The sequence below is a fragment of the Lagenorhynchus albirostris genome, chromosome 15 (genome assembly GCF_949774975.1).
Source record: "Lagenorhynchus albirostris chromosome 15, mLagAlb1.1, whole genome shotgun sequence".
NCBI lineage: Eukaryota > Metazoa > Chordata > Mammalia > Artiodactyla > Delphinidae > Lagenorhynchus > Lagenorhynchus albirostris.
Window position 1 is genome coordinate 52,430,746 of NC_083109.1, and position 14,856 is coordinate 52,445,601.

Here is a 14,856-nt window from a genome sequence, read left to right on the forward strand (position 1 = left end):
TGGGCCTCAGGCAGGAGGTCTTGGGAGTGGAACAAACCAGTGGTTCCCTCTCCCTGTAGAAAGGGGCGTAGGGGCACAAGCCCTCACCTGCCTCCCTCCCCGCAGCCCGCAGGCCTCAGGTCGGGCTACCTCCAGGGGCTGTCGAGGCTGGCACCTTACCCAGTCCTGAGGCGAGCTGGCTCTAACAACCAGACCCTGGATTCTATTCTGAATACAGTTGTTTCCGAATTGATCATTTAGAGAGCAAAGTAACAAGAAAACCTCACTTCTCCTCTTAACCCAAACATCAAATATTCTGTTGTTGTCTCATTTGAAAGCCAGAAATGGACCCACTGCAGGACTGGCTCTGGAGATTGCCTTCCACACTTGCCAGGAATGAAGGACAAGTCGGACTGCAGTCCTTCACCGGCGGGGCCAACACTGAGTTTGCATCCTGCTTCCATGATTATTAGCAGATGTGCCGTGAATCACCACTTTAAAGGGGCCCCATGCGAACTCACGGGTGACCACCAGAGGGGGCAAGATACGCCAGGATGGAAGTCAGAAGTTCCTGAGAAGCCGGAAACGCAGGCGGCATTGTTTTGGGGAACCCTCCCTCCAACCAAGACCTTCCTTCGTCTGAAGCGAGTGGGTGGCTCTATCAATCATTGCTTCTGCCTCAAAATCTTCCCCTCATGAGCCAGCAACGAGCCAACAAAGACTTCCTGGACCCAAACGCAGCTACATACAGTACCCTGCACGGTCTCCGAGCTGCTGATGATGGAGTGCAGGGGCTCCTCCTTCCGGTCCTCAGCAGCCTGGGAGCTGAACAGCCGTCCAACGTGGGAGCTTGAAGCCAGGTTTTGCCTGGGACTCCAGGACTGGGCTGGGGGCCTCCAAGGACACAGAACTGGTTTTCCTGAAAAGACAAATGTGAGAAAGAATGAGAGTTAATAAGACTTCAGAAACAGAAAATCCTAATTTGTTCACGTCTGGCAGATGCTAACATGGAATTCTTTAAGGCAGGCTTTTGCTCGAAAGACCCAGTGTCACCCAGGAGAAATCAGAAGTGACAAATGCTGTGCAGCTAGCTGGTATTTTGGCAGGTAGTTCTGGTAACATATCCTCACACGTGGCAAATACCAAGAACACATGAGAACTTGGGGCAGAACCGCAGGAATGGGCAGGGGCCTTTTGACACCACTTCCCACTTATGTCCCCCAGTGAGATCGTGCACAAACCCACCAAACCCACACACGCCTCAGTGCTCACAGGCCCTCCAGGAGCCGGAAATAATGACAGGCTGGCCAGTCTTCTTACGGTGTAACTAACATGGAAAAAGGGAGAAAAAATACCCCTAAGAGGGAGCCAAATATTAAAATGTTGATGTTCTCAAACAGTCTCATCATCTTCTAAAGAATCTTTGCTGATTCTTTTCCTTTCCCTTTTTGTCCAAAACTGTCAAAGAGTTTTTAAAATTAGTGTATTTAAAAACTGCAAACCAGGGGATGATCTCCTCTACTTCGCAATCAGGAAGGGGATTCACAATGTCTCTTGAGTTGCTTTTCTGTAACTTCCTGCTCAGCACAGCGGACCAAGAAACCACTGCAAGGGAAGAAGGAAAACCCTTCCATTTGACACTGCTGTCCCCAGCCTGGTATGGTTGACAGACGCTACAGAAATACATGCAAAGGGTTGTCCCTGGTGGCGCAGTGGTTAAGACTCGGCGCTCCCAATGCAGGGGGCCCAGGGTTTGATCCCTGCTCAGGGAACTAGATCCCACATGCATGCTGCAACTAAGAGTTCACATGCTACAACTAAGAGTTGACATGCTACAACTAAGGAGGCCGCCTGCCACAACTAAAACCCGGCACAACCAAATAAATTTAAATAAATATTAAAAAAAAAAAAAGAAACACGTGCAGATACCTCCACTCTAACCGGCAGGATGGAGCCAGTCCTCACCAGCAGCCCCTGAAGACACTCGCTGGGGACTGGCATTGTTCAGTAGGCACTTAAGGCCCGACCTTTTCAAGGATACAGGTCAGACATACAAGACACTCCATGTGAAAGTCTAGGCCATAACAAACTGCAGCTGCCTGTTATGTAACTACATACATGTGACAGTCAGAAAGGAATGATTTAGAATGTCCAGAAATAACTTGTAGGTTTAAAAATCAACATATTGACTTCCACATTCCTACAAGGCAAAAAATCTGCATTTTCTTTAAGCTTACTCTTGGATTTATAAATAACACGATGTTAGCCTTTACCTCTACGCAGAATACCTTTAAAACTACCCCATTTCAGAAAATATTCAATTTCCAATCTAAATATTGATATTTAATTCTCTGGCCTAACTGTATTGTTCACCTTATCCATACAGCTTAAAAAAACCCCAAAAACCCAAAACCCAAAAACAAAAAACCCACAACTGGAGTATTTCTTCTGGAATTAAATGGTATTTGGTTAGAGGGTTTAACAAACAGTCTGCACCAGGCCAGGTGGGGGTGCTGGGGTCCCTGTGATTCGCCCTGATGCAGGGCGAATGATGCCAGTGGACTATGGGCAACCACACGCTGCCTCCCCTCCCAGGGACAGCGCTCCTGGCCACATTTGGAGACATAAACAGGTTCCCCACAAAAGCTGGGAACCCTCTGCTTTAAAGTACAGTAGAACTTCAGGATGAAATCAGTGAGACTAGGATAAAGGAGAGATGTTTGAGGGATGCAAGACCCGGGTTGGGCCTCAGGATGGATTCTGGATTCTAGTTCTCCATTGAGCACTACTCTGGACGTGAAAGTGTTTGGGCCACCAGAAGTCGGAGTGATGGGGGAGGTCCCCCAGAAGAAGAGGGGCAGAAAGCTCGGTAAGCACAGATTGGTGGTGTTCCTGACCATGCCTCCACATAAGCCCAAAGATGCTGAAAGCATTTTAGAAATTCTTACATCTAATACTCCTCTTACCACATTTCATCGGCAACCACTCCCTATCATGTGGCCTCAGGAAAGGACACAGTGGGGAGGAGGGGATCATACTGAGTCTTCTTCCAACAGTGATATGCACGAAGCACTTATCCTTGTCCCCCGAGACCTCCCCCAGTTCTCCCGGTCCAAGGCCTTTGAGCAGGTTTTCCTGCCTACAGCACTGTTCCCTGCAACCCATCCCTTAAATTTCAACATGTTATTCTTCTGACACCAATTCCATCTTGTTATTTCTGATTTCTGAGGACTTATTCCTGAACGCAACCTCATCAATTCCAAATGCTTCAGGCTGGTCTTCCAGGCCCTCCACTAAGCAACACCCCAAACCTCCAGAACTCACCTCCTTCCTCCCCAGTCCAGCAGGCCTGCTGACACCCCATGCCCTGGAAGAAGGACTCCTGACCCGCTCCACTTGCATACATTTGTTGAACTGACCCCTATCCCCACTTCCTGTCCTGCCCTTCTGCTCATGGTCCTTTCCTCGCCATCTGCCTTTCAGTCCCATCAGGAAAGAACAGGTTGCATTTCCTCCTGGTTAGCTGTAAACCATCCCTACCCCAAAGGAAACCAGAAATCACACAAAATAGAACAATTCACAGGCTAAGGGCTCCTCTCATTTTCAGACTCCTTGAACTAACTGTTCTAAACCTGCTCTCATATGGGGGGAAGGGGCTACTGGATTATGGCTGGCACACTTTTATTTCCAGTCTTCTGTGTATAAATATTTTAATCAACAACACATCTTAGGGACTTCGCTGGCAGTCCAGCAGTTAAGACTCCGCACTCCCAGGGGCTTCTCTGGTGGCGCAGTGGTTGAGAGTCTGCCTGCCGATGCAGGGGACGCGGGTTCGTGCCCAGGTCCACATGCCGCGGAGCGGCTGGGCCCATGAGCCATGGTCGCTGAGCCTGTGCTCCGCAACAGGAGAGGCCACAACAGTGAGAGGCCCGCGTACTGCAAAAAAAAAAAAAAGACTCCGCACTCCCAATGCAGGGGGCCTGGGTTCGATCCCTGGTCAGGGAACTATATCCGTCATACTGCAACTAAAAAAGAACCTGCATGCCACAACTAAGACCCAGCATGGCCAAATAAATAAATAAATAAATATTTTTTTAAAAAAAAAAAAAACACATCTTAGAGATCACTCTGTTTTAGTACATATAAAGCTGCTTATTCTTCTTAGTGAGCAAATAATATTCCACTGTAATGGATAAGTATTTAACTAGCGCTCAACTGATGGATGTTTAAACTGTTTCCAGTCTTGTGCTGTTAAACATAATGCTCCAAAGTGATAAAGAGTTATCTATTGATTGCATGCTTACCCTTCATGGAAGAAAGGAGATACAGGAAAATATCCATGTTTCCACTCTTTTGTGCAAAAGAAACAGGAAGGATAAATGAGAAACTAATGAGATTGTGTATTCGTTTGCTAAGGCTGCCGTAACAAAGTACCACAGACAAGGTGGTTTACAACACAGAAACTTAATCTCTCACGGTTCTGGAGGCCAGAAGTGGAAAACCGAGGTGTTGGCAGGGCTGATTCCTTCTGAAGGCTCTGAGGGACAGTCTGTCCACGCCTCTCTCCTGGCTTTTGGTATTGCCAGCAGCCCTGGGCTTGGGGCTGCCTCACTCCACTCTCTGCCTCTGTCATCACATGGTCCTCTCTTCCCCATGTGTGTCTCCTCTGTGTCCAAATTTCGCTCTTCTTAAGGTCAGTTATACCAGATTTGGGGCTCACTCTAATCAAATATGACCTCATCTTATTATACCTGCAAAGACCCTACTTCCAAATAAGGTCACATTCACAGGTAAGGGCTTGAACGTATCTTTTGGGGGCACACAATTTAAGCCATAAGAAACTGGTTACAAGGGCTGTTAATTTCCTGGGACTGCTGTGGCAAAGCACCACAGGCTGGGCAGCTTAAACAACAGAAACTTATCATCTCACAGTTGTGAAGGCTAGAAGTGTAAAATCAAAGTGTTGGCAGGGCTGGTTCCTTCTGAGGCTGTGAAGGAGAATCTGTTCTATTACTCTCTCCCAGCTTTGGGAGCCCCAGGCATTCTTTGGCTTAGAGATGACCACCTTCTCCCTGTGTCTTCACATCGTCTCCCCTCTGCTCGTGTCTGCCTCTGCATCCAGATTTCCCCTTTTTATAAGGACACAGTCATATCGGATTAGGGCCCACCCTAACGACCTCATCTTAACCTGATCTTCTGCAAAGACCTTATTTCCAAATAAGATCGCATTCACAGGTCCTGAGGGTTAGAATTTCAGCATCTTTTGGGGGACACACGATTCGACCCATAACAGATGTGTGGGAACAGAATGGAGAAAGGAGGTTGGGAATGGCGTAGCAGAGCTGAGGGGAACGTGCATTTCTGAGTATCCCTTTTCCCTCTGATTCTTAGAACCATGGTAATGTTTCACATACCCAAAAAGTAAATAGTTAAGAGCAACCAGGGTGTGTGGAGAACAAAAAACTAAATACAAACAGTAACAAATGTGCACAACTATACTATGAATAACATAACTGCCCTGAAAGAACCTAAGTGACTTTAGAAAACAGCATTTGGGGAAAAAGAAAAAAACCAGTACTTTGCACAGGTGACCCTTGAACAACGGGGGTGTTGGGGCACAGAACCCTCCACCCCACCCCCCGTGAAGTTGAAAATCCAAGTATAACTCTGTAGTTGGCCCTTCAACACAAGCATATCCACATCCGTGGATTCCAACCAACTGCAAATTGTGTAGTACTGCAGTACCTACTTAGTGAAAAAAATCTGCAAATAAGCGGACCCTCACAGTTCAGAGGTCAACTGTTCAAGGGTCAACTGTATATTGTAAAGCTGGGCTCAAAAAGGACAGCATACTATTACTGTAGCAGAAGCGGTAGCAATTCTCAAACTGCTCTGTGTATATACTAAGCTCAAGCAAGTGAGTACATTGTGACTCAAGTCAGGAGAAAGGAGTCAGGAAAGGGCAGGGGGAGGCCAGGGTGAACCTTGCTGTGCTGCAAATGGAGGCATCAGTGTCAGTGTAGAAATAAACACCAAGGTGCATACATGTGGGTGACAGTGCACACACACGCATACTTCCTGGCTGTGTCTGGGGACACCCAAGCAGCAGTGAGCACACCTGGCACCAGGGAGAGCACCCGTCTCGGACCTGCCACCCCAAAGTCCCACATCCCAGGAAATGCCTTCATCCTGGGCAAATTGGGGGGTGTGGTCACCCTCCCTGGCACCCAGATCTTTGGTTTGTAAATACCATTCTCCAATAAAAGGAATCGAGACCACTGGAGAACACACCAGATGAGCCCAGAATACCTGTGGTGCTAGAAAGTGAAGGACTCACAGATGACGGGACGTGCTGAGAGGTCACAGGCTCTGAGCGGAAGGCGCTCCCGGTGGCAAAATCGAGGACAACCTGAGCAACAATATAATGACAGTGGGGGACTGTCAGCTGGTGAACAAAATAAATATAAGTCCACACCTACATAAATAATAAATAAATGGAGGAGAAAGGACCTCTTCCTTATAGTAGAATTACAATTAGTAAATGTATAAGGAATGATGGAAATAGACAATCACCATCAGACAAGCACAGTAACAGCTGTGACAGGTACAGATTGTTGATTTGACGTTCACCAGAAACAGAACATCTTCAGAATCTCAAAGAATCCCCCCTCTTGGTTTCAAAGAGAGAAACAGTACTTTACGGTGAAATAAGTGGCAGATAACCTTTAACTAAGCGACTGCAGTCACCATCATCAGGAATGAGATGTGTCCATATCCTGCAACTCCTGGTGGGGTGAGAGGGCACAGCCTGTTTTCTGTTGTGTTCTCACCAAAACCACATCTCGATCTAATCATAAGAAAACACCAGACGAACCCAAATATATATACACAAAAGTGTCAAGGTGCTGAAAGACGAACACAAACTGAAGAGACACAAGTACAGGATGGAGGATCCTGGTCCAGCAAAGGACATGGATGGGAAACCCAGCTAAAGTCAGGTAAGACCGGCATATTACTGAGTAGTACTGTGTCACTGTTATTTCAGTTTTCAATAATTATACCATGGCCACGAAAGATAGTAATATTAGGGGAAATTAAGGAAAGGGGAAGGGAAGACTGAGTACTATTTTTATAACATCTCTGTAAAGTAAAAAATATTTCAAAATAAAAAATAAGACTCTAAGGAATATTCCTATACATGTGTCATTTCATTTATGCACAAGTATACATTTGAGTACACATCGAGAAGTGGAATCATCAGGTCCAAGGTTATGTCCAATTTAAACTGTGGTCAATGCTGCCAACTCACCCTCCAGAAACTTATCAGTTTACATTCCCACCAGCAATATTATGAGAGTGTGTATCACCCCACACTCTTGCTAAGATGGTAATGTTATAAAACTTTTGGATCTTAGCTTATCAGTTAGGTAAAAATTTTACTGTAGTTTTCATTTATATTTCTCTTATTATAAGCAAGATGGAGCATCTATCCACATTTTAAAATATTTTCTATTTCCTTTTATGTTAATGGACTGTTGATATCCTCTGATCATTTTCTACAGAATTTTTTCTTACTGATTTGTAAGAACTCTTTATATATTAAGGAAATTAGTCTTCTGTTTGTAAAGGACTTCCTTGCTCCAAGATTAAACACAATTTTCCCATGTCTTATTTTTCCTATTCCTTTTGCTTTTTTCGCCACTTAATACTCACAATACTTTTGAAAGGATTTAATATGTTGTTTATGATGGGAATAATATAAGTCCTCAGAGTTAGGAAAAGGGAAAAAAATAAGCAATCCATATTTTCAACCACAATTTTAAGAATTTCCATTATATTCCAAGATTATATTAATCAACAGCTATCAAGAACAGAGTTGATTTCAGGTTAACTGAACTTTCTACAGTAATTTTAAGAATAAACCAGGGCTTCCCTGGTGGCACAGTGGTTGAGAGTCTGCCTGCCGATGCAGGGGACACGGGTTCGTGCCCCGGTCCAGGAAGATCCCACATGCTGCGGAGCGGCTGGGCCCGTGAGCCATGGCCGCTGAGCCTGCGCTCCACAACGGGAGAGGCCACAACAGTGAGAGGCCCGTGTACCGAAAAAAAAAAAAAAAGAATAAGCCAATAGTGCAGTAAGTCTGCCTGAACCAGATACAAACACACTATCTGCACAGTATCGGTCCTCATGTTCCCCCTACACCCTAAAGGAAAAACCACAAACCTCAGTGTCAAGCTACAATGTCTTAGTATTAATCTGTTTGGTGGTTTGGGGTCACAAAATGGGAAGCACCGATAGTTTGAATCTGACAACACACACACCTGCCAGTGCTCATGCTGCTTCCTCTACCTCCAACTTCTTTCCATTTGAACTGCTTCAGGATCCAGCATAAGGCCCGCTCTCCCACCAGGCCTTCCCACCCCCCACCACAGTACACAATAATCTCTCCCTACTATGAATTCAGAGCACTTGTTTTCCATGCTACTAAATTAAAACTGCTATTACAAGCCAGCTTGTGGCATTTCTTCTACTATTAACTTTTTCTTAATATATAACATCTCACCAAAGTAGGGCAGGAACAAGCTTATATTTCTTAGCATCAAATTCTCTGAAAGCAAGAACAAACATATTTCTCTGTATGCCAAAGCATCTGATGCAGAAGCAGCCTTTTTTTTTACAATCATGAAACTTTTTATCAGCATAAACATCACTATACTCAATCAGAACCCCATTCAATCAGCCAACAGATGGCAATAGTGATCCACAAGGCCATTTTAACTAGTAAGCATAAATTAAAAATGCAACTGCCAACAGGGGCCTGCTAAGGCAGGCACATGAGTCAAAACACAATGGGTATGTTCTTTTTTTTTTTTTTTTTTTGCGGTATGCGGGCCTCTCACTGTTTGTGGCCTCTCCCGTTGCGGAGCACAGGCTCCGGACACGCAGGCTCAGTGGCCATGGCTCACGGGCCCAGCCGCTCCGCGGCATGTGGGATCCTCCCGGACCGGGGTACGAACCCGCGTCCCCTGCATCGGCAGGCAGACTCTCAACCACTGCGCCACCAGGGAAGCCCGGTATGTTCTTTTGCTTTGTTTTCTTAAGGAAAAAAAAAAAATCTTTCTTATAAATCAGCCATAGTTCTTACTATGGTTTTGCTTCATAATGGCATCCTAAGTTATGTACCTTAAATACAGACACATTATTTTAAGCTATGAGAAATATGCTGATTGTTTCTCTGGAATTACATATTCCAAATGGACAATCTCCCATTTTCTCAAATGTGATATGGATAACAGCAATTTCACTTTTCGTCTTTATTACACAAAGTGCCACTTCCTGTATGGCTGAGGTGTATCCTACCAACCAAACCTGACAACAACCATGAACACAGGAACAACAACAAAAAGACTACCTGAAGGCTCTGGAGAACCAACAAAAGCAGGCAGATTCTGGAGAGAAGATATTTGGAAGAAGGGAACAGCACAGAATGAGGGTGGGTTCAATGAGGGGTGGCTAAAACTCTAAGAGAAAACACACACAATGTGTACTTTTCTGGCCTGAAGAACCAGAGGAGAGATTTGGAAAACCACAGAATATGAAAAGTGAAGGGAGGAAATCCCAGAAAGGCGAGTCAGAGATAGGGAGCCCCCAATTTGGGGAATAAATTCTTCTAAGTCTCTGGCTGACCTGAACCATGCATATGTGGGGCAAACTGCAAGCAGCCCAGTTAAGGAAAAAAGTCAAGCTGCTGCCTAAGAGAAAGTATTTGCAGCGGCGGGCCAACCAGGTCAATACCCACCTTTAAAACAACAACTACTCGTCAGAGGAATATAACAAGAGTCCAGAGATTCCACAAGGCAACATCCACAATGTCCAGGATGCAATAAAAAGTTACTCAATATACAGAGAATCAGGAAAATGCAACCCCTGCTAAAGAGAAGTGTCAGTCAATGGAGACTGGTGCCAAGAAGATCCAGATGTTGGTATCAGAAGACAAGGGCTTTAAAACAGCCATTATAACAATACTATATGACATAAAGTAAAATATCCTCAAAATAAAAGATGAGAAATCTCAGAGACAAACTATAATAGAAGAACCAAGTGGAAATCCTACATACAGAAAATACCATGTCTGTACTGGGCATATACCCTCAGAAAACCATAATTCAAAAAGAGTCATGTACCACAATGTTCATTGCAGCTCTATTTACAATAGCCAGGACATGGAAGCAACCTAAGCGTCCACTGACAGATGAATGGATAAAGAAGATGTGGCACATATATACAATGGACTATTACTCAGCCATAAAAAGAAACGAAACTGAGTTATTTGTAGTGAGGTGGATGGACCTAGAGACTGTCATACAGAGTGAAGTAAGTCAGAAAGAGAAAAACAAATATTGTATGCTAACTCATATATATGGAATCTTAAAAAAAAAAAGAAAAAAAATGGTTCCAAAGAACCTATGGGCAGGACAGGAATAAAGACACAGACTTAGAGAATGGACTTGAGGAAACAGGGAGGGGGAAGGATAAGCTGGGATGAGTGAGAAAGTGGCATGGACATTATACACTACCAAATATAAAATACGTAGCTAGCAGGAAGCAGCCGCATAGCACAGGGAGAACAGCTAGGTGCTTTGTGTCCACCTAGAGGGGTGGGATAGGGAGAGTAGGAGGAAGATGCAAGAGGGAGGAGATATTGGAGTATATGTACACATATAGCTGATTCACTTTGTTATACAGCAGAAACTAACACACCACTGTAAAGCAATTATACTCCAATAAAGAAGTAAAAAAAAAAAAAAGTTTGAAACTTACAAATTAACTAGAAGGCTTAAAAACCAAATGGAGACAACAGAGGAGTCTATGGACTTCAAAATAAATTGACAGAAATTATTCAATGTGAAACAGATTAAAAACAAATGAACAGGGCTTCCCTGGTGGCAAAGGCAGTGGTTAAGAGCCTAACTGCCGATGCAGGGGACTCGGGTTCGTGCCCCAGTCTGGGAGGATCCCACATGCCGCGGAGCAGCTGGGCCCGTGAGCCATGGCCGCTGAGCCTGTGCGTCCGGAGCCTGTGCTCCACAATGGGAGAGGCCACAACAGTGAGAGGCCTGCGTACCACAAAAAAAAAAAAAAAAAAAAGAACAGGGTCTCAGATATATGTGGGACAACAGAAATAAGTTTAACATACATGTAACTGGAGTCCCAGAAGGAGCGGAGAAAGAGAATAGAGCAGAAAAAACATCTGAAGAAATAATAACTGGAAAATTCCCCCAAAGCTGGTCAAAGACATATATTTACAGATTCAAAAGTTCGATGAACCACTAGCAAGGTAATATCAAAGAAAAACACCTAGGCACATCATAATCAAACTGCTGAAAACCAAATAAAAAGAGAAAATCTTGGAAGCAACCAGAGAAAAACAACACATTACATGAGGGAACAGTAAGTTGAATGACAGCTAACTTTTCATCAGAAATATGGAGGCTGAAAGACAATGGTACTTAATGCTGTTTAAGTATTAAACAGCAGACCTGCACTAAAAGAAATGCTACAGTTCTTCAGGCTGAAAGTAAATGACATGAAATGGAAACTTGGATCTTCAAAAAGGAATGCAGAGCATCAGAAATGATAACCTATGTAAACACAAAAGAATTTTTCTCTAATTTCCTTAAAATATATACAGCAATTTAAACCAAAAATTAAAACATTATCTTGTGGGGTTTACAACGTATGTACAGGCAATACATAAGACAAATGTAACATAAAGGATGGGGTGGAGGGAATAAATGCACCTATATAGTTGCAAGGCTTTTACAGTTTATATGGTATATTACAATACTAATTCTAAACAGACTATGAAAAGTTAAGGATGAACATTACTCTCTCCAGAGTAACCAATAAAAAATGATGCAAAGAGGTATAGCTAAAAAAGCATTAGTAAACTAAAATGGAATTCTAAAAAATATTTACTTGATCCAAAAGAATACAAGAAAGCTAGAAGACAGGAAAAAATGAGAGGGGACAAATAACATAATGGTAGAGATAAATCTGACTATATCAATAATTACATTTTAGGTCAATGGACTAAACACTTTGATTATAAAGGCAAAGACTGTCAGAATTGATAAAGCAAGACCTAATTATATGCTGTCTACAAAACAATCACTTTAAATATAAAAGCACAGATACACTGAAAGTAAATGAATGGAAAAAGATACGCCACATAAAAAGTAAGCATAAAAAGGCTGGTAGGACCAAATTAGATCAGACAAAGTACACTGCAAAATAAAAAGTATTACCAGAGAGGACTTCCCTGGTGGCACAGTGGTTAAGAATCCGCCTGCTAATGCAGGGGACACGGGTTCCATCCCTGGCCCGCGAAGATCCCACATGCTGCAGAGCAACTAAGCCCATGTGCCACAACTACTGAGCCTGCACTCTAGAGCCCGCAAGCCACAACTACTGAGCCCATGAGCCACAACTACTGAAGCCCGTGCGTCTACAGCCCGTGCTCTGAAACAAGAGGCCACTACACTGAGAAGCCCATGCACTGCAATGAAGAGTGGCCTCCGCTCACCGCAACTAGAGAAAGGCTGTGCGCCACAACAAAGAGCAAACGCAGCCAAAAATAAAGAAATAATAGGGAAACATTATGAACAAATTTATGCCAAGAAATTTGACAACTTATATGAAATAGACAAATTCCTTGAAAAAATTATCCAAAGTGACAAATGAAACAGAAATTTTGAATTGCTTTATATGTAATAAAGAAATTGAATTTATTTGCAAAAGTATTTCTGTAAATAAAATTCCAGGCCCAGAATTTCTACTGAATTCTATCAATCACATGAGGAAGAAGTAACATCAATCTTACACAGTTTCAGAAAATAGCAAAAGAAGGAATTATTTCCATTCAAGTTTTATGATGACAGCACAACCCTAACATCAAAAGCTGACAAAGACATCATGCACGTACAATAAAAATACTACACCAATATCAATCATGGACACAGACATGGAGGTCCTTAATAAAATATTAGCAAGTAAAATCCATTGATATATAAAAATGATACTACATCACAACCAAGCAGGTTTATCTGAAGGATGTAAGGCTAGTTTAGCACTAGGCAGACCTTGGAGATATTGCAGGTTCAGTTCCAGACCACTACAATAAAGCGAGTACCACAATAATAAAGTCACACAAATTTTTTGGTTTCCCAGTGCATATAAAAGTTATATAATTAATCTAGATATTGCAGAACACTAAAAGTGACCCAGAAGCCCTTCAGAAGAGGAGTAGCTGAGTCCTTTGCCATTGTAAATCTGGGGAGGGAGAGTGATGGGTATTTAAGATGGAAGATAAGTTTGAGAATCGTTAAATAAAAAGTCAGGATGGAGAACAGAAATGATAATTAGATCCTTTTTAGAGGTAAAAAGATATATACTGGGCTTCCCTGGTGGCGCAGTGGTTGAGAGTCCGCCTGCCGATGCAGGGGACACGGGTTCGTGCCCCGGTCCGGGAAGATCCCACATGCCGTGGAGCAGCTGGGCCCGTGAGCCATGGCCGCTGAGCCTGCGCGTCCGGAGCCTGTGCTCCGCAACGGGAGAGGCCACAACAGTGAGAGGCCCGCGTACTGCAAAAAAAAAAAAAAAGTACTAAAAGAAATTATAAGAGATATTTTAAAAACAGCTTTGAGATATAATTCACCCAGTTAAAATGTACCATTCAATGGCTTTTAGTATATTTACAAAACCAACCTCATTATCTAATTGAGAATATTTTTAACACTCCAGAAAGAAACTCCATACCCATCAGTAGTCACTCCCCATTCCTCCTGCCCCCAGCTCCTGGTAACCACTTTCTGTCTCTACAGATTTGCCTATTCTGGACATTTGCCTATTCTGGACATACTACACATGGTCTTTTGTCTATGGCTTCTTTCACTTAACGTAATGTTTTCAAGGTTCATCCACATTGTAGCACGTAACATACCTCATTCCTTGTTATGGCTGAATAACATCAATTATATGGATAGGCCACATGATGTTTATCCACTTATCAGTTGATGGACAATTGGGTTGTTTCTGCTTTTTGGCTAATATTACGAATAATGCTGCTATAAACATTGTTGTACAAGTTTCTGTGTTTTAAATTCTCTTGGGCATAAACCTAGGAGTGGAATTGCTGGGTCAAATGGTAAGTCTATGCCATTTGTCTATATCAAAGTCTGTACCATTTGAGGAACTGCCAGACTGTTTTCCAAAGTGCTGCACCATTTTATATTCCTGCCAGCAGTGGGTGAAGGTTTCTCCACATCGTCACAGATGTTTGTTATTGCCTGTGTTTTTTTTTATTATAGCCACCCTGGTGGGTGTGAAGTGCTATCTCATCATGGTTTTGATGTGCATTTCCCTACCTAACCTCTAATAACATCGATCACTTGAGATCTTTTTCCTTAATGACTTAAAAGGGAACTCTGCCCAAACAAGACACCATAGCCCAAGAACCATAAATTTATGGACCACATAAAAATTAAAGTCAATAAAGTAGACCCTTAAACAAAAAAAAAAAATTGTAACTATGTGATGTGATGGATGTTAACTAAACTTACTGTGGTGATCATTTTGCAATATATACAAATATTGAATCATTATGTTGCCCAGCTAAAACTATTATAATGTTATATGCCAATTATATCTCAATAAAAAATTAAAATTAAAAAAATTTAATGAATAAATAAAGACAATGAGGGATTTCCCTGGTGGTCCAGTGGTTAAGACTCCATGTTTCCACTCCAGGGGGCACAGGTTTGATCCCTGGTCAGGGAACTAAGATCCCGCATGTCACAGGGCACAGCCAAAAAAAAC

The 14,856-nt window shown here is 43.0% G+C and overlaps 1 protein-coding gene across 1 annotated transcript in view; it reads right to left on the reverse strand.

The window, feature by feature from the left end:
* Positions 1-14,856, reverse strand: part of TRAP1 (TNF receptor associated protein 1) — a 44,849-nt gene that overhangs the window by 22,568 nt on the left and 7,425 nt on the right. Inside the window, exon 2 of the mRNA XM_060124646.1 lies at positions 734-898. Within this exon, the coding sequence (XP_059980629.1) occupies positions 734-898 (165 nt within the window). The remainder of the gene's footprint in view (positions 1-733; positions 899-14,856) is intronic.